Source organism: Pelodiscus sinensis, chromosome 4 (assembly GCF_052426305.1).
Source record: "Pelodiscus sinensis isolate ZL-2025 chromosome 4, ASM5242630v1, whole genome shotgun sequence".
Lineage (NCBI taxonomy): Eukaryota > Metazoa > Chordata > Testudines > Trionychidae > Pelodiscus > Pelodiscus sinensis.
The window spans coordinates 13,016,928-13,042,552 of record NC_143055.1 but is presented as its reverse complement, the minus strand read 5'-3'; the positions used below and the strand labels follow the sequence as shown (position 1 = coordinate 13,042,552).

The following is a 25,625-nucleotide window of genomic DNA, read 5'->3' as shown; positions in this document are numbered from 1 at the left end:
AAATGATCAAACTACTATTCAAGTTCAATTATCTGAAGCCATAAACTCCATAGCAAGTAGTCTCCCATACAGAGTTAATGAACTCTGAAAGCATAAGCGCTTAAGACTTCAGTGCATGAAGTTATTGCACATACAAAACTTTATACTCCAACACCGAACCTCCAAAAACAGAACCAACATTCAGACAATACTATTTTCTATTTGTAAATCAAATTTCTATTGTACTTAACATTTAAGAGCCAATACATTTACTTAGCTTTCTGGGTAAACACTATCCCAAATTCTGAATAGTGTGCTTCTGGTAGTAACAGCTGCTGTTTAATGAACAAAAACCAATTCACTGATGCTACATACCATATGGATACTGCAGAACTGAAAGTGCTCCGTTACTGTACTCTTCATGAGAAAACTTGTCATTGCTGAGACATTTATCAAATTCATCAGATCCCACCAACACAGGAGTCCTGGATGGAGAATCTAGGAAGAGACAGGAAATTCCCTTTTAAAAGCTAAGAGTGTTATAACAACCCACTGTTTCCTGACTGGAGCTTGTTCTATGATAATTCCCGTTGTGCGATAATAGAGAATATAAATACTTTAAAAAAAAAAAAGGACTTGATTTTCATGCAAGTAAAATATTAAGGATGAAATATTCCAAATATCCCCACAGTAATCTCCCCCCACGATCAGAATTTAAACAAGTCAAATAAATGACATTCATGTCACTACAGTCATTTATTTCTTTTCTGATGGGACCAGAATGCCTATCTGATTTACTGGCAGTAGAAGGTTTGATTATTAAAGAAGTCTGTCAATCACTATGACAAATCAAAGGCACTTCACCTTCAACATTAAGATTAAAAAATGTGAAAGCACAGAAGCAGGTTTTGAAGGGGAATACAATCTTCCACTTAATTCTGCAGTTAGTAGAAGTCACAAGACACTTCTTGTCACATTCTGCTTTGAAAAAAACCCAACACAATTAATGAAACTACAGCTTGTCACTTACGAATTAAAGGTTTCCACTTGATTGTGGGCAACGGGATAATTGCGTTGTCATTTCTGGATTCCAGAGCCTTTGGGTTGGTTGGGAACTTCTCAGAAATTCTGACTGAAGACTGAAGGTATAGCTGACCTCTGTACATTCCTGAGTAATAAACCAGAGAGCATATTTGACTTCAGATTTAGCTCTTCCCATCCCCCAGAACAAAGTTGCACAACTAGGAACACAGTTTCAAGACTCCGAGCATTTCAAGAGAAAATGAAGGATTTAAAACCAACCTTTTCCGTACAGCACAATTGACTCTTTGCTTCAGAAGCAGAGAACAATGTCTTAGCCATTTACTGTTCATTCATTGCTCCCACACCAACTAAGGCTGGGAGTCATGCAGACCCAATGACCATTGGGAAGAGCATGAGGGTTCCTTTTAAGTAAATGAAGCATTTCAGAGGCTCCCCAGCCAATAAAAAACAACAACACACACTCAACCCTCAAAGAGGGTGCTATCAACACTGAATTGTTGGGAGCAACATTAGTACACAGCATGGGAGACAGGATATCATCGTAACCAAGCATTATTTAATGTGGAACAATGTAGACTCCATCACCCCAACATCATTAATTCTTAGAGGTGCTGAAGAAAGGTGGCTGCACCCTCCATTTCCTGTTCCTCACCCAGAACAACTCTGGGCATAGTCGCCCGAACCAAGAACATACAAAGCAATTGCTAGAGTGATGCAAAAGGCCTCTTATCCTAAACCAAGAGGCAGAGCAAAATCCCAGACCCTGCTAGTCCAAGAAGTTTGAGGGACTTTTGGGTATTTACAAACCAATCCGTTCAGCTAAAGGAAAGAGAAATCCATACGAGCAAGTAACAGAATATAGACTGTACAGTTTCTGCTATTTTCAAGAGAAAGTATTTGAAAATGCATTTCTTTATATGAATGGTAACTAGCCTAGATGAATTTTAAGAATGGTTACTGTTCTCTTCATTCTAAAACACAAGCAACGAAAACTGCCCTTTAATTGCTTTGGACCCTTACCAGCTACCCATATTTCCCTTTCAAAAATATTAATCATGCTATTCACTTTTTGTCTAAAAGCCAGCAACATAAGCTGACAAAGCCCCAGCAATAACACTAATAATAACATTGCTGTTACCTGTTAAAATGGGAAGGGTAGGATGCAAAAATCAGTCAACCTCAGATTTACATTTGTCTTTTTTGTACATATAGCAAGATGACATAGTAGCTAAAATGCCATTGCCTTGTCTATGCAAATGCTCTCACTACAGACTACCATTAGAAGAGCAACACGGGTGTTAGCCCTGGTGAGAAAAGAGAAGCAAAATAAAATGTCTTATATAAACAGCCTCAGAAAGCCAGTGTATTTACCCAGAGAGTAGTCAGCGGTAAGAATGTAATGGTGCTACAGAGAAGGAAAGGTGATGGCACAATACTCAAAGCAGGTACAAACCACACCAAATAAATTCTGACATTTGAATGAGACTTAATTTACAGAAATTTCAGCCAAATGTTGTATAGGCTAACTAAGTCTCAGTCAATGCAAAAAACCCACAATGTGACTAAAACCAATGGTCTGAAAGAAGAGTAGTAGTTTTATTGCCTGATACAGACTATCAACTAAATCCCAGTTTTTAAAAAAAAGCTTTAAAACTCTCAGTCCAAAAAATGCCATGACTGTACATAAGCCCACATTTCAGAGCACAAAGCAGAAAGCCTTTTATGAGGGATGTAAAAGAGTAGTTGAACAGTCAACTACCCAATAAACCTGGACTTATTGGGTAGTCGAGTCGACTACTCGCATTTCCCCGACCCTTGCTGCCTCTATATCAGAAGCAGCAGGGGAGGGGATGGGAAAACAGGAGCCAGTGCTGGGGGGAGCCAGCTGGCTTAAAAGCCAGCTCCCCATAGCATGGTCTCCGTGGTGCAGGGGAGGTAGAGCCATGTAGTGAGAGCCACCCAGCAGTGTGAGCTATTGGGGCTGCCATGAGGCAGGACTAAGCAGTCCCGGTTCGCGCTGGCTCCAGAATGTTGCAACTTTGCCCTTTAAATGTATTAAGAACCTGCCAGGGGCTGTGCACTCAGCTCCTACTACATTTAAACTGCAAAGCTGCAGCCGACGTAGCAAGTGCCCCTCCCATCAACTAATCGAGCAGTTGATGGAAATTCCATTGACTACTCAATTAGCTGATTAATTGCAATTAATCCCTATATTTTATAGGTGAATAGGCTTAAATAAAGAATAATAAAAATTACAACCTTACTCTGTCACTATCAGTTTGGTCAAAACGATCAGATGAGTTATTCATGTTTTCACTAGGGCCATACTCTCCCAACTGGAAGAATACAGCAACTCTTTCAATCACAAGAATTTTTCAGATTTTTAACCAAGTTGGATATGTGTGTGTTGATGTCCTTTGGTGTTCAGTTTCCATACATATGCTAGCCAAAGGAATTACTGATAGACATGTGCTGCTGAAGCATCAAGTTCTACACAAAAAAGTACAGAACATTCATGGATCACACATTTCAGATTTGTAACAGTATTCCTGCCTTGGAAATCAGATTCATCCTACCAGGGAAAAATATTCATCAGGGTAGCTTCTTGGAAAGTTCATAGGGGCAGGGATTCCATTATACAATCAAAGTAAGGAGGCAGATGACAAAAAAGGCATAAGAATCAACAGCTGGAAGTTAAATGAAGAAAATTGGAACTTTGAAATCAAGCATGTATTTACAACAGTGAGGGTGATTAACCAGTGGAACAAACTACCAGTCTCCTTAAGTCTTCAGATCAAGACTGGATGCCTTTCAGGACAATATTCTTTAGTCAAATACAGGTTACTGGGCTCAACACAGAAGTAACTGGGTGAAGATCTTTGACTTGTATTCCTATAACTTTAAACAACTGGGTCTACTGATGTTTTCAGAAGACTGAAAGAAGAATAATGTTAAATTGAAGGCACTGCAATTGATATCTCACCTAAATAGACACTAGACTCCGTGGCTCCTCTGGCAGCTTCCACAAGATCCTCTTCATCTTCCAGGACCTCACTGTTAGCGGTGTAACTCGTATCATCAAAAAGACTGATTGGAAAGACTTTTCCATCTCTAACCAGCCAAGCAGAAGCAATCGGAGTGCAAAACTGAAGAGTAAGGAAGGAAAGGGTAATGTAAAATAACTTGATAAATTTACCAGATATTTGTAATTCTTATGCTTGAAAATCCATGATTCAGTTCATAGCTGTTCAATAGCTCAAAAAACCCCACACTTCAATACAAAATCGTACAAGGAGATATGCAGTTTTTTCACCCAAGCAGATGTGACCTAAATTAAAATGCATGACATTTTCCTGTAATACTGTAAAACTTAAGTTTCCATAAAATGTAATACTTCCCCATCTCCAGTACCTGGTATTCCCATTCCAGATGTCCTCCCTGCTTATTAAAAGCCATAACCTTCCAGTCTGCTACTGAGACCTTTATCACTGTATCCTTCATCACAGCCTCCTGCTCTTCCACATCCGAAATGATTTTAGACTCTTCTCTGTTTATACTGGATTTAAAATTGCTCTCAATAAATCCCACGCTAGTTTCGATGTCTGGAACATAGCGCAGTTCAAAGTGACCAACACTAAAATTCCACCTTAAAGTTAAAAAGAAAAAAGATTTCTCGAAAAGAGGTTTAAAAGGGAGCCCCAACCACCCATCTTAGAAATCTGGAAATGAAACTTGATAAGACATTTTACTAGCATTTCTGCAGTAAATTCTGATAGTCCTTTGAACTAAAATGCACCTCTAGAGGGAGTATTAACACACTTAACTTTAGCATTTCCAGAATGCAAGCCACAACACAAATATACAGTTATTTTCAACTCAAAATGACTTGAAGCTGAAGTAACTACGAGACATCGAAGTGTAATGCAGGAAGGAGGAAGGAGAAGCAAATATTAAGGATTATAATCAGACTACTAAATACTAGTGTAGCTGTTTACCAGGAAAGATAATAGTAACAAATACATTAGGATGTAAAGAAACAATACTTTAAAAGCTATGTCTGCAATTTATTGATAAGAACATCAGTGTAACTAGAACTGCTCATCCCTTAATCTAACCTATTCAGAAACTAGACTGAATTGTTGTAGACAGACTATCTCATCCATGTGGCTCACAATAGTGCTGTATCCTAGATGCCAGAATTAGTTTTATAGTACAAATATACAAAGGCAGAAATGTTGAAAACTATTCTCATTAATGGAAAGACTGTTAAGTATTTCTCTGATACAATGCAGAACAATGTTAGAGTGGTTTAGACACTCAACATTTGGATAGCTGTTCACCTTGAATGACAAAAGGGGCAAAATATTTATTCATAAGTAAGAATACCTTTGTGTGCCCAAAGATATCTAGAACTATAGTGTAAACTTTCCAGGGCCCACAGACTGCCTGTATAAAAAGGAATACATTTATATACAAGGTATGTTCAACTTTTAACTTTTTCTACTGACATTTATACAAAAAAAGCTTCTATTTTGGACCAAAACGAAAGCTACCATATAAACACTCCACTGGAGATGCAGTGTTGCCTGAGAAGGAACATTGCTTTTTGATCTCTCTCTCTCTCTCAGATAGAGGGACTTAGATGAATCAGATGCCAGAATGACTCCTGGGAGCAATGAAAGAAGAAATGAGGCAGCTACTGGTCAGTACTAATTACAAAAAAACCCAGAGATTCCCAGCTTCCAAATTACAGCCAAGAACTGCTAACTTTCTGGGCAGGCTGCGAAGTCCACTTTTGGCTTTTTAGGTAGAATTGGACGTGGGGTGTAGAGAAGTTTTATTATCCTCATATTAGTTTGTGGATATTTACTGTGTCAATATGAGAGGAGTCCTTTTACTATATTTTGTTCTATGTATTTTAACCTTATGGAATAGAAAAAACTTTTTAAAAAGTTTTTTAAGTTGAAATATAGATAGTGTAGGAGAGGAGTGAGGAGAGTCATTTTAGACTTGATTTCTTATCAACAGGTAATATCTGAAGGTGGAAATAATCATGAAGTGATGGATGTCATCATTCTAAAGAAAAGAAGGAGAGAACAGGAGAATAAGGACACTGGACTTCAAAAAAAGCAGGTTGAACAAATAGAGAACTGGTACATAAGGTCAAATGAAAGGAAATCTAAGGGAAAAAGATCAGGAGAACTCAGTTTCTGAAAGCAACAGTATTAGAAGCACAACAGCAAACTATGCTAATGTGGAGCCATGATAAAAAGGGGCCAAGATAGCTACTTCAGGAGCTCTTTCATGATCTGAAAATCAACAGAGAAACCTACAAAAAGAGAAAATAAAGACAAACTACTAAGAGGAGTACGAAAGAATAGCACAAGTGTGTAGGGACAAAATGAGTTGTATCTAGCAAGGGACAAAAAAGAAGAAGAGGATCAATATATTAGGACCAAGAGAAAGATCAAGGAAAGTGTAGATCCTCTACTTAACAGGGAAAAAAAGCTGACAATATTAAGAAGTTTGAAGTGTTTGCCTGTTTTGCTTTGTTTTTCATTAAAATGGTTAATTGTGACCAGATGCTTAACACAACATTAACAAGGAAGAAGGAACACAAGTAAAACTGGGAAAGAAAAGGTTAGGGGATATTTTGATAAATTAGATGTACTCACAAAGGCAGGCCTGATGAAAGTCATCCTACAGTATCTAAAGAATTAGCTGAAGCAGTTTTGGAACCTTATCAACTCTTTGAGAACTCCTGGAGGACAGGTGAGGTCCCCAAGGACTAGAGAAGCGGAAACACAGTACCTATTTTTAACTAGGGGAACAACGAGGACACAGGAAAGGATAGACCTGTCAGCCTAACTCTGATATTTGGAAAGATATTTGAACAATTTATTAAACAATCAAACTGCAAGCTCCTATAAGACAACAGGGGGATAAGGAATAGCCATCATGGATTTGTCAAGTACAAATCATGCCAAACCAACCTAATTTATTTCTTTGGCAGCGTTAATGACTAACGTATAGAAGGGAGCAGCAGACGCAATACATCTTCATTTTAGTAATGTTTTTGACAGTTTCACATGACATTCTCATAAGCAAACTAACGAAATAGAGAGTCTAAATTAAATTATAATAAAGTGGGTGCACAGCTAGTTGAAATACCATAGTCAGTTACTGATGGTTCACGCTCTAAATGAGAGGGCATATCAAGCATAGCCCTAAACTACTGAGTTTCTTCACTGCCCAAGTTGAGAAAGAGCTTATAAAATTGGTAAATACCACCAAATGGGAGGGGTTGCAAGCACTTTGGAGGGCCACATTAAAATTTAAAGTAACCTTTCCAAAATGGAGCACTGGTCTGAATTCAACAAGGTGATAGTCAATAAAGTCAAGTGCAATGTACTACACTCAGAAAAAGTTAAAATCCAATGCACAACTACAAAATAGGGAATAATTAACTATGTGGAAGTAAAGCAGAAAAGGAACTGGGGGGTCGAGTGGATCACAAACTGAATATGAATCAATGTGAAACAACTGCAAAAAAAGCCTAATATTCTGTGTAGTGTATAACAGAAGTGTCATATGTAAGACGGAATTGTCTTGAATTGCTCTATTCAACATGGGTGAGGCCTCAGCTGAAGTACTGTGGTCTAGTTCTGGGCACCACACCTTAATAAAGATGTGGATAATTTAGAGAGAGTCCAGAGTAGAGTTACAAAAAAGATTTTAAAAAGCTGACCAAGGAGGTGGTTAAAAAAAACTGGGCACATTTACTTTTGAGAAAAGACGATTAAGAAGGGACCTGATAAATCTTTATATACCTTAAAAGGCTGTTTTGAAAATTGATTATCATCCTTTTCATTATGTCCACTGACAACTAATGGACAAGTAATGTACATAATGTGCAGCAAGGAGTTTTAGATTACATCTTAGAAAAAGCTTGCTAACTATAAGGTTAAATTTAGCTCAAGGAAATTTGTGGATTCCCATCAGAGGAGGTTTTTACGAAGAGGCTGGACAAACACCTGCCAGGGTTAGGCTAGGTTTACTTTAACCTGTCTCAGCACAGGTATTTGACGTGAAGACTCTAAGTTCCTTCTAGCCCTCCATTTCTATGATCCCATATTAAGTAAGTGCAATGGTGTGACTACATGTGCACTACAGGCAGTCCCCGAGTTACGCGGATCCGACTTATGTCGGATCCGCAGTTACGAACGGGGATTTCTTGCCCCGGAGAACTAGAGCAGCGGGACACCTGGTCCCGCCGCCCGCCTTCTCCGGGGCGAGAAAAGCTGCTCCCCGTCTGCTGCGGAGCCAGCAGACCAGGGAGACGAGAGCAAAGCGGCGGAGCACCGGGGGCCGGACCCGCGGCCGCTTCCAGATCAGCTGGAAGCGGCGCGGGTCCTGCCGGGTGCTCCGCCGCTTTGTTCAGCGTCTCCCTGGTCTGCAGACCAGGGAGACGCTGAGCAGAGCGGCAGAGGACCCGGGCCGGACCCGCAGCGCTTTCAGCTGATCTGGAAGCCGCGGGTCCGCCCGGGTCCTCCGTGGCTTTGCTCAGCGTCTCCCTAGTCTGCTGGGGGGGGGGGGGGCCCTAGTGTCCCCACAGCAGACCAGGGAGACGTGGAGCAAAGCCGGGGGCCTGTGGTAGAGCAGGTGGGGCACTGCCGGTTGGTCCCGCAGCACCGCTCCTTGGCGCTACTGGACCAACCCGGCACCACCCCAGCTGCTCTGCCCCAGGCGTCCTGATTCAGCTGCTGATCAGTTTCAGCAGTGGCTGAATCAGGATGCCTGGGGCAGAGCAGCTGGGGTGCTGCTGGGTTGGTCCAGTAGCTCCGAGGAGCGGCCGCGCTACTGGACCAGACCAGCAGCACCCGAGCTACTCTGCCCCAGGCGTCCCAAAGTCAGCCGCTGCTGAAACTGACCAGCGGCTGACTACAGGAAGCCCGAGGCAGAGTTGCTCTGCCCTGGGCTTCCTGGAATCAGCTGCTGATCAGTTTCAGCAGCAGCTGACTTGGGGACGCCTGGTGTTCTTACCTTGAATCTGTATGTAAGTGGAACTGGTGTCCAGATTCAGCGGCTGTTGAAACTGATCAGTTTCAGCAGCGGCTGATGCCAGTTCCGACTTACATACAGATTCAACTTAAGAACAAACCTACAGTCCCTATCTTGTACGTAACCCGGGGACTGCCTGTATTCTGATCTCCATGGCTTTGTAAGGAGTACAGAAAAGTTGTAATAAGTGACCAGCCAAAATAAAGGACTTTGAAAAACAGGCATTACATTATAAACAAATTAAATGTTTTTATTCTATAGGGTTACATTGAAAATGACAAGTGTAAAACCTGAGTATAAAAATAACCAAAAGATTATCGAGGTGGGGAAAAGAACACTGAAAAACAGCAATAAAATTGAGAACAATTTGCTTAAATTGGAAAAGGACACATTTCAATTTGTATATTCAAAACTACTGTTATCAGTCAAATACTGTTAAGAGTGGTATCTTCGGAAAGCTGACTAGATGTATTTAGGTCCAATGAAAAGTCATTCCCATTTGATATAAGAAAGGTAGAGTAAATGTCGAGGGAAATCCTTTCCTACTTAATTATCTATGACCCAAGCTGGAGTCTGATGTTAAAGAGGTCCTCAAAATGGCAGAAAGCACAGGGTTAGAACTCAAATGGCAGAAGCTGACAGGTCTTTAGTGGGAAGGCTAAAACCCCATTAATTCCCACTTTAATAGGGGTAAAAAGCATGTCAAATCCAGAAACAATAAGCATTAAGGATGTGTGTTTGTCTCTGTGCATTACTGTCACACTGTCTTAAGAAGAGCTCCAAGACCACAAACTGTGCTTGTACATACTTCTCATTGCCGCTACGTGGCCCAACAGCACGAACTGTTTTCTGGGTTCGATGCAGGAGAAGAATATCTTCTTGTTCTGTCTCATCATCATCCCAGCGGCGACAGCCTATAGCTGAACAGATGTACTTCACCTAAGGGACGAGATAAGAAATTCACATAAACTTGGAATTTCAAAAGGACACCAACATGAAGCAAATGAGGTAGCTCAATTATGATATTTAGAGTTAACAAATCTTCAGAGACATGTTATGCTCCTTTACAGCAAAGTTATTTGGAGACCTTGGACAACATTTAAAAACTGACCAGTGATTTTGGGGCTCTTCATTTTTGGGTGGCTAATCTGATACAATCTGACACACCTTAAATAGATCAGTTTTTCAGATGATGGGTGCTCAGAGAGCTGCAATTTTCAGAAAACACTAATAAGTCTCTGATTGGGGACCCATGATCACTAAGCACTTTTGAAAGTTTTGGTTATAGCAAATTCTTACATATTCTTATGTGACACATACAGAAATCACACCACCACCATGATTAATATTCTCCAATTGTATCCTGACATTTATTAAAAATTTAGAAAATCCCTTCAGTAAGAAACAAAGAGCTCCATTCTCATGTCACATTACTTTCACATCAGTGTAACTTAAATGATTTCTAACTTGCTATTGCTGATTTAAACCAGGGTAACTTATCAAGTGTTGGAACAATGTTCTGTCTACGAACAGGTAACTCTCCTTCAATACTGCCTAGCTAGCCTGGAAAGAGATTAAGAGCATCTTAATTTACCTGCTGCGGTAATGCACTGACTTAAGCATTTCTGATCCTAAGGGACCTAGACAGGAATTCAGAAAATAATTCAAGTCTTCCAAGAAGGTAATCACCGTCAATACACCCTACAAAATGCTGTAAGTCACTCTAGCTCTGTGGCCAAGGAAAGTTGGGCACTGCTTCTTGCTCAGAGCTACTTTGCTGCATTGAGTTCTAGCCAGAAGTTAAAGTAGAAACCCAAAGAGCTCTTTTCCCTCCAACGCGGCAGCAAACATCATCTGCAGAACAGACAGTCCAACTGTCAAACAGATAGTCAAAAGGAACAAATGGACTCCACCCACTGCTGCAATCCCAGGTCTTTTAAAGCATTATCTTTAGAGACTGCTGTAAACTATTCCACCAAGGTGTACTACATTCAACCTGCTGCACTGAAGCACCTGGTTGGTTTAAAGAGAGCTGGTCAGGAAAGCACAGAGTTTCATGAGAAGTTTTCACAAAAGTTAAGTTAGTTCAAAATAGAACTGCTTTGTTTTTTCAATCCTCCACCTGATTTCCCATCCTTCAAGAAGTCATTCTCAAGATGGTGTTTGGTAAAAATTTAGTTTTAGCTAAGTGAACTTTTAACAGTCATTTGACAGATATTCAATACAAATTCTGAAGACCCAGAAAGGTACACTTTTTTGTAAAAACAAAATGTATCAACAAAGTGGACATTTTTTATGAATTTTCATAAAAGTTGCTTTTTGATAAAATAAATTATCTTCTGCAGCAGTCAATGTGGGTAGTTCTACTTACTAAAAGCCATAGAAAATAAGTAACAGTTCCTGTAAAAAGTACTAAAACCTTCCAGAAATCAGCACTAGACTGGTCAGATTTTGACATGCAACACACCCCTTATTTTTCAGCTTGACCTAAACTGTCTTTTTAGATTACAGAATAGAAAAATCTAAACTGAAATTTATGTACCATTTACTTTTCTTGAAAGTTTGGGATGCTGAATTATCTACTAGGTTATCCATCAAACATAAATGTATACCAAATCCAGCCACCAGTAGAACTTGTTGATCAAAGAAGTTGCAAAGTTCCATGGAGTTTTACACTAGAATTAGATCTCCAGTTCTAAACCCTTTCCACCACCCCGCAACTCCAATTTTAGAAATAGTTCTTAAAAAAAAAAAAAAAAAAAACAAACCCACAACCCCCCACACAGAAACACACCGACTTCCCCATTGTCAACATTACCTTCCCCGAGTATGAGCTCAGCCCGTATGTGGTCAGGGACTTTCCCCCAACCAAAACGACGTCATCTCCAAATTTGTAGGATGACTCAAGCAGAGATTCAACTGTGAAAGGAACAGCTTCCATACTTTCTCGATCACGATCCCACTGGAAAAGATCTCCATCCAAGGAAGGAATGATCATCTTATTCCCAAATACCTAAAAGCAATGAATAAAACTGAGTATTGAACATTTTTTCCAAATAGAACACATAATGCCAGGGAGCCACATGCATTTTTCTCAGAATCCAATACGGTGTTAGACAACATAACTTATTTTTTTCCAAACCATTAGAAAGGCTATCAAATCAGCATAAATAAAGTTAATTGAGTGTTTGCTTGTACATTTAAACCAAAGGCACAAAAATGATAAAACTTGCTATGTTCAATTTCAAAAAAAGGGGGGGGGGGAGGGCTAGTACTATGTACCAGGTTTTAAGAGATTGCTAAATCTCTCACTACGTACAAAAACGTTTTTCCTGCTGCACGACAGAATGACATCATCAGGCTCTCATGGCCAGAGAGACAGGGGATGGTGAGTGTAGCAAGCAGCGGGTGCAGCCCCCTAGTGTATTATAAAGTCTGTTGATAGAATAGCGTTCATCTAGTTTGTGTAAAGTATGATACTAAAGGGAAGCAACAATGTCTTTCTGTAGGAAGGTAATAGCCATTACTACAGCAGGTATGTGAAGCTTTCAAAAGAGTTATATTAGATATCACATTGCTTTTGCCCTTTGCTGTTTTCAGAGCCCACTGTCTGCTACCTATGATTCCTACATTTCCTGCCAGTATGATCAAGAGAGTGAATCCCATGAAAAGCAAAATTGTGAAGCAATATGGGAACTCTAATTTATACCATCATGCCTGCTACATACCTATACATTATCCTATAAACCAGTCACAGTAATATTTAGGCTTAAAAGGGTTAAATTCACAGTCTGTGTTTTATTCCTGAGTTTCTGGCTTCCTACACAATTAGGTCTAGCCCCTCCCCCCCCAACCAACCCAGAAACGTCCACCACCACCACACATTATACATTCTTCTAAAAGTAAAAATACTGTTCAACTAAATTTAAATTATTCCCTTTTCAACATATGGCAGGTCAAATAATTCTCAAGAGCAGAGAATTCTGTCTCCAGTACACTCAGATTTTGATAATAGGTCGGAAGTATGAGTCATCATCAATGAGCATTTGGGGACTTATTAACAATCTTATCACCCTGATAGCCCTTAACTAATTCCATGGAGCCACAATGGCTCTGCTATGTCAAGAATAGGTAGAAACTAACCTGCAATTTCCAATATGTGAATTAACATGACAAACCTTAATGCTATTTCAGAACCTGTCTCTGTTGTCAATGCCCAACAACGTGATTTAATTGAATATATGTCCTATGAAGTGCAAGCGCAAAGAAAACATCTGGTATATGTAGACTAGTGATCGTCTAACAGAATCAGGGAAGATCATGCTTTACATTGCATTTTTTAAAACAGATACAAACTTTTACAAAACAAATCTAACAAAATACTTTTCAAGGCTTCTGCTATATTGTGAAGCTGCACAAACCATGCCCAGTAAATTTAAATATCACACCACTCCAGGTCCTCCTTAAGGGACTTTGTTCCAGGCTATAAAGTAGTGGTCTCCAACCTTTTTAAGCACAAGATCACTTTTTTCAATGTAAGTGTAATGTAAGATCTACTTCAAACCTACATTACCCTTGTGTGGCTTCCTCTCACCCCTTCTCCAAGGCCTCACTCTGCTCACTCCACTGCCCTTCCTCCCCCAATCTCATTCACTTTTACCACACTGGAGTAAGAGCGCAGGCTCTGGTCTTGGGCCAGGGGGCTCTAGAACTCCAGGGCCAACCCCACCACCTTCAGGGAGTCCCTTTATCCTGCCTTCCTAATGCAGGAGCCTGGCCCATCCCTGGGGCAGCACTGTGTTTGGCTGTCCCACTGCTCTCAGGGTAAGCAGGGCTTGAACCAAACACCCTGTGCTCCCCAGGTGAATGTTGTATCCCCTAAATCACACAAGAGCCCACCCCACTGCTCTGCTCTACCTTTGGTGGGTCCCTTATGCTGTGTTGGCTGTCTGGTCTTTCCCAGGGCACGGGGGGCTGAGACTTCAACAACAACCCTGCCCTCCTCAGGCAAGTGTTGTTTCCCATGTCCACTCCAGAACCCACCCCAGCTCTCTACCTTCAGAGGATCCCTTGTTTTGTATCTGGTGGCTCCCAGGGTGGGGGGCTTGAGCTGTCTAGGGAGTGGAATGGGACTTGAACCCACCATGCTGTGTTCCCCAGGTGAATGCCCTAGCCCTAAGCCTCTACAAAACCCACCCCACCTCTCTACCTTCAGAAGGTCCCTTATCCTGCCTTCTTAATAGCGGTGTCAGCTCCATCCTTGGGGCAGCCAGTGCTGGCTCCCTAGCTGTTGCCTGAGTGTGCGGGGCGGGGGGAGGATTGAGCACACCACTCTGTGCGCAAGAGGCTAATGCCCTATTCCCAAGTTCATTGAAGATCCCACTACACCTCTCTACCTTCAAGCCCCTCCTTCCCCACCCCCTGGTTGTGGGAGTGACCAGACAAAGGATAAAGGACCCTCTGAACGTAGGGAGGTGGGGTGGGTTCTTGAGTGGACTAGGGAATACAACATTTGCCTCGGGAGCACAGGGTTGAGGGCTTGAGTCCGATCACCCACCCAGGCAGCGGCTGAGCACCCAACACTAGCTGCCCCATGGATGGATCTGGCTTCTGCATTAAGAAGGCAGGATAAGGACGCTCTGGAAGGAGGGAGGTGGAGTGGACTGGGGGGATAGAGCAGATGCCGGGGGAGGGCAGGGTGGTGGGTTCAAGCTCCACCCTAGGAGCAACCAGAAAGCTGCCCCAGGGATCGAACAGCAGAAGTAGGGCAGGCACACCCCTGCCCTAGCCCTACACCACCCCTGAAAGCAGCTGGCATGTATAGCTGCAGCTCCATGTGCTGTCCCTCATCTACAGGCACCAACCCCACAATCTCCACTGGTCACAGTTCTTCATTACTGATCAATGGGAGCTGCAGCAGTGGTGTCAGCAGGCAAGGACAGCATGTGGAGACCCCCTGCTCTGACATTCTCAGGGGCTGTAGGGACATGCCAGCCACCTCCAGGAGCACAATCAACCACAGGGATAATTACTCCAGACATGACAGAACAGGCATTTTAGAACTCACTACTCAAATAATTAAATGTAAGCGTAAGAGAGAAATGAAAGTTATGAAGTGCACAGACCGTCCAGTCAAAAACTAAAGCTAACCCGCTTTGTAAGCGGCAAAAGTAGTAACAACACCTCATGTATGTGCTGGGTCAGGAGCTGAGAGGGAAGGACAGTGTGTGTTTGTGAGAATGACAGAGACATACACTGTGTGTGTGTGACAGATGCATTGCCAAGCATCCTCCATCCCCTTCTCTCTGTATGGAGATGGGGTAAGGAGGGGGTGGGGGAGGGACGGACACCCTGACATCAGTGTTCCCTTCCCCCTCCCACACCTTGCACAGCAAGCAGGAGACTCCAAGGCAGAGGGCAGGAGCAGCACAACAGTAGGTGGAGGGGCAACTGAAGTTCCAGTGCTTGATAGCTTCCGGGCCAAACCAGTCAGGATCACCTGTCAGAGGCTCCAAGATCTACCAGTAGTTCCCGATCTACTGGTTGGTGACCACTACTATAAAGCAATTCAGTGACTGACCCTAGGACACAGCCTGACATCCTACTTCCTGAGCCTTGCCACTAGACAAAACAGCCACTTGGGCAGCCTCTACACTAGAAAATTTTTGCAGAAACTTCCATTTGTGCTCCTACCAATTCAGCTGTAGTCAAGACTTTAGTGGTTCTTCACATTGACTATTTATGAATTAAACCTGCAAGTTAAAATTGCCTTACATACACAGAGCCTTAGTAAAATTTAAAATATTTTTAAAAAATCAACTCAGTAACAATAAACTGATCTTACTCTCAGTAAAAATGAAATCAGCATTTGTATATGGTCTCGCTGTGCCATCAATGATTTTCTTCAATTATATCTGAGTCTACAGTTCAAATTCTAGCATGACCAGAGCTTATTAAATTCAACCAAAGTGAAATTCACATTAGCTTTTTTTAATGCATGAGCAAGACAGCAATTAAAATAATCACACTGATAAAGCAAGCCCTAAACAAAAAAGTACCCCATTTGAGAGGTCAGGACTTTTGTACTGATCAAACCAGAAAAGCTTTATCTTTGTGTGTATCAACCTCTACTCATCTAAAGACACTCCCCATGGAGCAAAACAACTTTAAAAAACCCACAGAACTTTGCTCAAACATAGATGCTTTTGTTCATAAGATCTTTCCTGTGCATAGTTATTTCCTAAAAACATTTAATTGGCAGGCATAATTAAAATATGATTCTGCTAATGTCTGAAGTACACTACAAAGCCGAGTAAAATACATTCCCTAATTCCCAGAGTTAACAAAATAAAACAGAAAAGACAAAAATGGGATATCTAGTTAGGGAACTGACAGTGAGAAGCATGAAAAAATGCTGCATTTTGGTTTACTGCTGATGTATAATTAAAAAAAAGCCCATATAATAACTAAAGCAAGAAAACAAGTACTTATGCAATACAGATCTACAGCATCATGTGGTTAAATAGAAAAACCAAGTAATGAGAGAATTAGCAGTTGTAAATTGCCATTTAAAATGATGAAAGAAGATTGCTCCCATGAAATACAGACTTAAATACTTGCAAAATCATCTTCTCAAAATAAGACTAACAAAGACCATATGCATTCTGGTGTCAAAATTGTATTATGAACAGAATTTGAGCAAATTTTAAGGAGTTTTTTTGCTCAGTACAGAGGAATTACTAATTACAAACATATGTTTCGTAATATAAGTTTGTTTGTTAAAATGTATCATGCTGTAATTTTTGGTGAAGGATTCCAAACTATTATTTGAAGTCATAAAGCCTTACAAATGTACAGTTTACAAGAATGGAGTGAATCCAGTGGTCCATCACTGCTTGTGAATTTATAGACATTCTATTTTCACCCATGCAACTAATCCCAGCATTGAAGTGTTGTCTTGGGTTGGTGTTACTCTGCTTTGCACATGCAAACTTGAATACTAAAACATTTAAATCACTTTCTCCCAGAATGTACAAGTCTCAGCATATCGGTAAAGAGCAGGTGAGAGACTGTTCGATCTTGGCAGCAGGTGCTTGAAGGAAAAAGCACGAACACAGACACACACAGCCAGATTGTGGAATCATTATACTTATGAACCTCTTATTCATGCATTTACAGTCAATGGGACTACTCACATGAGAAAGTGCTCACTCCATGTAGTACATTTGGCCATATACATATTTACATCAGTATATTCATGGAGTAAGAAATAATAAAACTGAAATACTATGATGTTGCAAGTTCTACATTTTAATCAGTTATTCAAAAGAATTAATGCAGAAATAGCTTCTGTACTGTCATTTCAATGAACTTCAGAGACCAAAATGGATTTACAGTATTACACCATCTGTTTGGCAAGAGGTAAATCTTAATTAGGGAGGACACTTGATTTTTTTTTTCTAGAGTGTATCTGTACTCAACAGGTGTGAAGCAGGTTTGATACAAAGCTTTTGAATTTCTCTGTTTACAACACCTGCAGCTTAGGAATGATAGATATATGTTGAAAATGTTTTAATACCATCTTACTTGCAAGGTCAATACAAACACAGAGAATTAGTACCAGAATTTGTACTAGTTCTCTGCACTGTTACCCAATGTACCCGAGGAAGTAGAAAGGGACTATTCCTTGAGAGCAACAGAAATCAGCATCGGCATTCAACTCAGGTAAAGAAATGACATCACCCTCTCTCTCAAAAGCATTACCTCACCTCCTAATCCAAGGAGTGAGTCACACAGGCAGTCAGCTGCAAATCTCTTGGCACAGCAAATGTAGGTTACCAAGATGCACTTATGCATTCCTCTGATCTGTCAATGTAAATAGCTATTTGTTCTGCTTCACTGGTCAGCAATATGGCACATAATTGTTAAGTGGCTTGTCTTTCAGAGGTAACACTTTAAATACACATTCTAACTGTGGAGTTCAAGTAAGAGTTTTTAAGTTGAAATTCAAACATTGGCTGGCAGTATCATCCCAGGCAGCCAATTGGAATCAGTCTCTGAACAATCACCAAGCAGGATGATGAGGTAATGCAATTTCTACAAGCTTTAGCAAAAAAAGCAAGAAGGCATAACAACAAGAAATGGCACATGCTACCAGGGAATTCATTGTCTAGACTGTTGACTGGAAAAGGAGGGCATCACGCCTGAGATTCCAGTACAGGCTGACAGGGAAGGAGTAAAGCTACCATTTCATTTTTAGGAAGGGGCTTACATGAACAGACTTCAAAGGAATCTGAGTGCTAAAGTTTCTATAAGTTATTGAATAGAAAATTATTCCTACATTTCGTTCTATGACCAAAGTCTTGCTGTAGGAAGCAGTGTCACAACACGTTCATGTGCAAACACAAGAGCTTGATGGAATCTGATGCCAGAAAAAATGTCTAAATGTTCCTGTTTCAGATTTGCTGAACTTCCATATGATAACAAAAATATAGAAGACAAGTGAAGTAAAATGTCTTTGTTAGGGTAATTTGACGATTCTAAAGACAATTTTTTAATTTATATTTTTTTGTTTTTCAAGTATATTGTGTTGTGATTGTGAATGACTTCTAGCTCCTGACTGGCTGAGCCTAACCACTATAGTCAATAACGTTAAAAATATAAATATAAACAAACTTGTTTCTCTTAGTGATTGGTTGAACAAGAAGTAGGACTAAGTGTACTTGTGAGCCCTAAAGTTTTGCACTGTTGTGCTTTGGAGTGCAGTTATGTACCAAAAACCTCATTTGTAAGTTGTGTTTTCACAATGAAGATTGCATTACAATACTTATATGAGGTGAACTGAAAAATATTATAATGTTTAAGTTCAACTTTCATGATAAAGAGATGGCACTACAGTCTTTGCATTAAGTGAATTGAAAAATGCTATTTTTATTTTTATATATTTAAATATTTATAATAAATACAAAGTGAGTACTGTATACTTTGTATTCTGTGTTATAACATAGGTTTGAAGCACAAAAAACATCTAAAGATTTATATAAATGGTATTCCATTATTCTGTAAGAGCATAATTAAACACACAGTTAATTTTTTTATCTCTTGACAGCCCCAGCATCTGTAAAACCTAACAACATCCCTTCACATACAAGATGAATATGTCACACACAAAATTATAAGACTTTATATACAAATTAAAACTAGAATTCAGTGCCATCCTTCCCTCCAAAAACATTCCTATACAGCCTCCTAATAGACGTTTTAGGGGCAAATAATTTTAAGAGCCTGACAAATCTGAGTACAGCTGTATAACAGGGGTGCTCCTGATGGTAGGGGCAGAGGTTGGCAGCCTGAGGGCTCATGCCTAGTTGTGTGTGTTAGGTTCTTTCAAAAAAATAAAATTAAATAAAAAAAAATCCATATTTCAGATTTTTTCCCCCCTTCCCATTCTTTGGTGTGCAGGGAAGGGGTTTGGTCTCCTTTATCTGATGCCTCAGGGTTGGAAATGGGACAATGAATAGGGTGGGTCAGTGTTCTGTGAGGCACTGGTGGCAGTGGCCTGTAATACACAGGAGGTAAGACTGGATGATCTGATAGTTTCTTCTAGTTTTCATCTCTACGATTCTAAGCGATTATACTAAAATAACTAGCTGACTCCACTTCAAGCTACGTATTTTGATGCAGGAATGAGACACATTTCTGCCTCAGACTTGGTGACAAAAAAAAAAAAAAAAAAAAAAAAGTGATTCTGAAGCATACTAACTTATGTCCCAAAGCTGTATCAACAATTACACCATGTACAGTGACAGTGCATTAAGAGCTATTCTTTGCCCAACATATGAAACAAAACAGAACCTTGATTATCCAAAATGGAGTTTTTAGTTGAACAGAGATCAGTTATCATAGACAAGGATCAACCTAAGACAAGGACCACCATCCTGGGTAAGATCAAGAGTCCTTTTGGCTCAGTACTCTGTCCGACAATGGCCAATGCCAGGTGCCCCGGAAGGAATGAACAGAACAGGGAATCATCCAGTGATCCCTCCCCCGTCGCCTTTTCCCAGGCCTGACAAACAGACTTAGGGACACTCTCCCTGCATATCCTGGCTAATAACAATCAATGGGCAACTCCTTAAATGTTCATTCATAAAGAACTTAAAACAATAATTCTACCCTGTGATGAGGTGTCCACGTCGTACTGGTCTGAAAGGGATTAAGGGAGCCATGGGAAGGCTGCACAGAAAGCAGCCAGCAGGAGAAGCACTGCAAGGAGCAGCTAATCAGGGCTGGGTAGGCCCATATATGAAGAGATGCAGGGCAGAGTGGAGACAATTGCTCTCTGGAGCTTGAGGAGGAAGAACTGGCTGCCTTGCAGAAGGAAAAAGCAAGCAAGCTGGCACCTTGCACAAAATGGTATTGGGCAGCATCAGGGAAGCGAGAGTGAGCTCCCAACCGACTGCTAAAACTAGTATATGGAGGCCCGAAGATATGGATGGAGGAGGTGCTGGCTCAGAGAAATAGACTGGAGAGATTGGACAGATGTAGCATATGGATGTCGCTGGGCTGGGACTGGAGAAATGTGTGGGCCTGGGTCCCCCTCCAATCCTCACTCACCACTAAGGAACAGGGATGTGAGTTACTACTCACTTTCCCACTCCCTACTGCTTCTATATCAGAGGCAACAAGGGTGGGTAGGGGGAGGAAGGAGGAGGAGCTGGTTGCGGGGGTGGGGGAATTGGAGGCAGAGCTGCAGGTTCCCATGGGCCATGTGAGCTAACTCCACTATGGCTCTGCACTTTAAATGATCAAGGGGTCATTTGTGACTACAACTTCTTATGTCTCTCGCCTCCCCCCCCCCAATCCATTCCATATCCTCGCAGAGCAGCATGTCCCACGCCTGCCACAACCAGGGGCTGTTCCAGTCTGGCTGCTCCAACCGCATGGAGCTACTGGCTCCAAGCCCACGCAGGCTGGGAGTTGGCAGCCGCATAGAAGAGGGGAGGGAGGCTGCCAGCTCCCAGACCACACAGGGTCACAGGCTGGGAGTCGGCAACCCTTCCCACTTCTCTGTTGACACTTCCGCCCTTCACGAGGCTGCTGACCCCAAGCTCAGGGTAATGCTTACATTTAAAGTGCAGAGCTGCAGCATCCCAGGGGCAGCGCGAGGTGGGACTGTTCAGTCCCGGTTCACGCTACCCCCAGGAGCTACCGTGGGGTAACCCTCTGCACTTTAAAATGTAGGTACTAGGATTGCCAGATCGTTTAAAAAAAAAAAAAAAAAATTGCAGGGGCCAAAATGTGATTGTGGCCCCTTTAATTGCCGTGTGTCCCAAGTAGGATTCAGTCAGGCACAGCATGAGTGCTCCCAGGGCTAGCTGGGGGCTATGCCGGGGAAAGCGGCAAGTGCTTCCAAAAAAGGGGGACAGCAAGACGTATTGGTGTGTACCATCACAAAAAGAGCACTGCATTATGCTCATGCATTCGAAGTTTCTCAGGTTACTATCTCAGTGACATCTGGTCAAACCCAATGGTTTTCTTCCTCCTCCTGCTCAACTGCTCAATTTCAGTAGTCTTAGGCACTATCTGTAACTGGGGTGGCCAAACATACTGACTCTCCAAGCAGCATATGATAATCTTCAGTAGTTCAGGAGCCAGGGCACATGACTTAGCACTTCTGCCCTGCGGGAGGAACCTGCCAGGGCTTCACACCTGCTTCCGCTGAAAGCCCCAGCCAATGCCTTCTACAGGGCTAAAGCCCGAGACTTTGGTCCCTTGTAGACAAAAAACCCTACTGCACCACCCCACTGCAAAGTAGATGTCCCAAGCTCTCCCCATCCCAAAGCATGGTAGCTGGAAAAAGGGAAGGGCATGGGGAGGGGAGGGACACATTAACTGTGAAAGAGCAGCAGTTTGGCCAACTCAGTCTATAACCACAGCATATAAAAAGTCAGAAAAGGCATGAGATCAAGTATTCAGGGGTGTCATTTTAAGCTTTACAGGCTGTGTATGACAATGTTATCACCTCTACATTAACATACCACCTCTCAAAATTATTACATGCCCCCCATCTGCTCTCCATACTCAGAAACACAAGCTTATAGAATACAAACTTTAGAAGTAGGTCAGTGTTTCATTCCATTACTACATTATGAATCAATTATTAAGAATTGCTACACTGGTTTTTTAAGTTGGATATGCAGAAATGGAATTTACACAGCAAGTTCTTAATCTATTATAGTTTAGAGCAACCAATGTCACCTTCTTAAGGCCTGAATGAAAATACAAGATACATGGCTGTAATAGTACTACATCACAAGATTCCAGGACATCAATCAACATTATAATGTTTTCAGGATTACTTTGAGTCTCTGAACTCAGTTCGACCACACATATCTGAGACCAGAGGAAGCACCTCTTGTCTTTCTATCTGGCAAAATCAGCACTAAGACCACAGCACTCCCAAGACCACAGGCCTCTAAAGTGCAAGCAGATTCTGTACATTCACATCGTGAAAGTGTAACAAACCCCAACAGATCCACTACAAAGCAATTAGATAGAGGTGCATATCCTTTCACAGAGGCTTTAAGATGCACATTCTCATAAAAAACTAACAGTGCAACACTGATGACAATTACTCACCTGTATCATTTTGCCTTTTTCTTCCCCTTTTTCTAAAAACAGAAACAGAATGCAAGTCCATGCTTTATAAGGCAGAACAGTACAATAAGTTTATTGCATGGTATGCTTGTGTGCTTGACCGAAATAAATCCATTTCTAGGTTATCTTCAATTAATTTTAAGACAATAAATGTGTCTAAAAACAAAATCATGCAGGTTGATGGCTGCATTAGTATTCAGCAATTACCACAGTAAAGCTGACAATCAGCATGACTGACAGCTGTAAGTACTCTGTTTTTCAAAACAAAAGCATCTCATAGTCCTATATTGCAGGCTGTTTGCAAACAATGACATGTGTCTGTGCACAGCTGAAACAAACTGAAGTGAAAAACAACTGTGCAGACAGGAAAACACATTTTCAGACTAGTAAAGCAAGTAAAAGGAGAGTGCAAATAAAGTATAACATACCAGTCTGATCTGACTATAGGTTAGATTTAGCAGCCAGTCTATACCTTACTACAGTAAGATGTGCATACATACCAGAGGGTGCCCCAAAAGGGAGGAAAAGCAAAGGATGGTTGTGTAGTTAAAGCACTAATTTTTAATTCAGAAAATACAGGCTGTTTCTGGCTGTCAAACTTCCAGTATGACACTGAACAAGTCACTTATGAGTCTCAGCTCTCCTATTTACCAAATGATCACAAAGAGCAGTTCCTCATTTTTAATACACACCAGGTTCATATAGTCCTTTCAAGGTCAGTTTCACACCTGACATTCCATGCAAGAAATCTTTAGGTTAATATAGTACCTAGTTTGCCTACCTATTGACATGCAGACTATTGCAAAGTGTAACATATACAGCCTTGTCTTGTAAATTAAGCTGCTCTAATCATCTTGTGTCAAAGGAATTACAGACAAGAAACAATCAAGAAAACCAAGAACTAACCATTAAAAGGTGAACTGGAAGTGTTTATTAAAAAGTGATACCTTAGTAACAGATGGTTACTCCCCCCAAAACAAGAGAAAAAACACTTCCATTAAATTTAAAAGAACTGAGATTTCACTCTGGAAGTTTTACGATGTGATAGCACTGTTACAGTTAAGATTACCTCACAACTTCGGTTTAAACCCTTCCAAATCCTCTAAAACGGACATATTTAGTCAGATTCATATCAAATTTGTTGTGCCTCAGGATGGTGCAGTATAGGGTTAGTGACTCAAATTTGGAGTCAGCTAAGCTAGAGAACATGGAGCTACAAGTCGTGAAAAAAACAACCAGAGCTAGAAGCCAGACTACTGACATTATGCATGCCAGAATGGCCTCAAGATAGTGCATGGCACCTACTAAATCTTTGGGGAACCCAAATTGAGAATGGCAAAGAAAACACACTTTTTTACAGTATGCACATGCCAAAACAGAAAATAGCTAAAGGATTTCCATTTCGACCGTTGTATATGCATTAACGCAGGGCTACTCAACTTTGGAAGCCCCGGGGGCCACAATGATACTCATAGCACATGTTGAGGACCACAACTTAAGTGTGGTTGCATATATATGCGAATATATATGCAAATAGCTTCTTTCACACTGATGGGCATGAATACAAAGATTGAGGCAAAACTACAACACAACACACAGGCCCCATTTAAGTCAGTTCAACTGATATTAATAAAATGCAAGATTTCCACCCATATGACAGCACTTTTAATGAGCTAAGACAGTCCTGGAATTTAACTGCTGAAACACATATCAACAGAAGATCATTATATTGATTACTTTTTTGTTTTGGCTCCCAACTGCGGGCCGCATGCTGAGCCCCACGTAAACCCAAGCCGCACCGCAGGCCGCAAATAGACGGGCCGTGGGCCACGTGTTGAGTAGCCCTGCAATAAAGCTCAACTCTTGTAAGTATTCTAAAATCCAAACAGTTAATCAGATTACGTTTAAGTTTCATTTGCCTCATGAGTGATCCAGACTTGGGTTATTGGACAAAGGGGATTCCAATCTATAGGGCTCCCCATAAAATTAGTTTCTTTCCACTGCCTTGTACTGTTCCACTGAGGTACTAATAACTGGATGACTCACATATCTTGTTGAAACTGAGGGCTGTGAATTCACCTTTCAGTTAATCTAGCCCAAGGTATATTAATCACAAGCCCGACACATGTTAAAGAGATTTTTAACTGGATGGCCTGAGGTTGCTATAATTTGTGAGTCAAGGATGGCAACTTATTCAGGGAAAAGAGGAGATGCAATCAATCTCTTTCAGGAAAAAAGTAGAAATACTTCCTAGAAGGGAAGACAATAAAGGGGTAATCGAGGGGAGGGAAGTGGTGAGGAGAGAGAGACTGGAGGTTCAGGGAAGCTGGGGGGAGTGGAGGACAATAGGAAGGAGGTGGGGAATCAGTAGCATAGGGAACATCTTTTAGCCCCATTTCTCCCCTTCTGTGTGTATGTCCAAATAGGGAGGACTGTTGCCCCTCTAATGGGTCTGAGCCCTCCTCTTCCCTCATGAGCTAGAATATGGCAGGGGGGGGGGGGGGGCTTAGCCTTCTGGATGGTGCAACTGCTGAATTTTTAGCGGTTACACATTTACATTCAGGGGGGTAGGGGGGAGCTGGTGCTCGTGGGAAAACTGGCTTTTAAGCCAACTACTTGCGAGCACTGGCTCCCGCCTGCCCCCCTGTTCCCCTCTGCCCTGATAGAGAGGCAGCAGTGTGTGTGTGTGGGGGGGGGGGGAAGAGGAGCAGGAAAGCAAAGCTGGCTTCCTGTGTTTACCGGCTCCCAACCAATACAGAGGGAGCAGGGGAGTGTGTAACCATTAGGATTAACCAATAAGCCCAGGTTTATCAGTGAATCACGTAACGAGTGCACGCTAACTTCCCAACTTTGGACCCCACACCTACCATCATCATAATCACCAT

General features: G+C 41.4%; 1 protein-coding gene across 4 annotated transcripts in view; it reads right to left on the bottom strand.

The window, feature by feature from the left end:
• Positions 1–25,625, bottom strand: part of EIF2AK3 (eukaryotic translation initiation factor 2 alpha kinase 3) — a 70,772-nt gene that overhangs the window by 33,251 nt on the left and 11,896 nt on the right. For all 4 annotated transcript variants that reach the window (XR_012904441.2, XM_025185612.3, XM_075930962.2 and 1 more), the window contains exons 3-8: positions 11,903–12,097; positions 9,893–10,023; positions 4,435–4,669; positions 4,007–4,169; positions 1,010–1,147; positions 355–477 (exon numbers count right to left, since the gene is read on the bottom strand). Coding sequence is in view for 3 of the 4 variants with exons in the window: in XM_075930962.2 (XP_075787077.1) it covers positions 355–477; positions 1,010–1,147; positions 4,007–4,169; positions 4,435–4,669; positions 9,893–10,023; positions 11,903–12,097 (985 nt within the window). In the remaining variant the exon portion in view is untranslated. The remainder of the gene's footprint in view (positions 1–354; positions 478–1,009; positions 1,148–4,006; positions 4,170–4,434; positions 4,670–9,892; positions 10,024–11,902; positions 12,098–25,625) is intronic.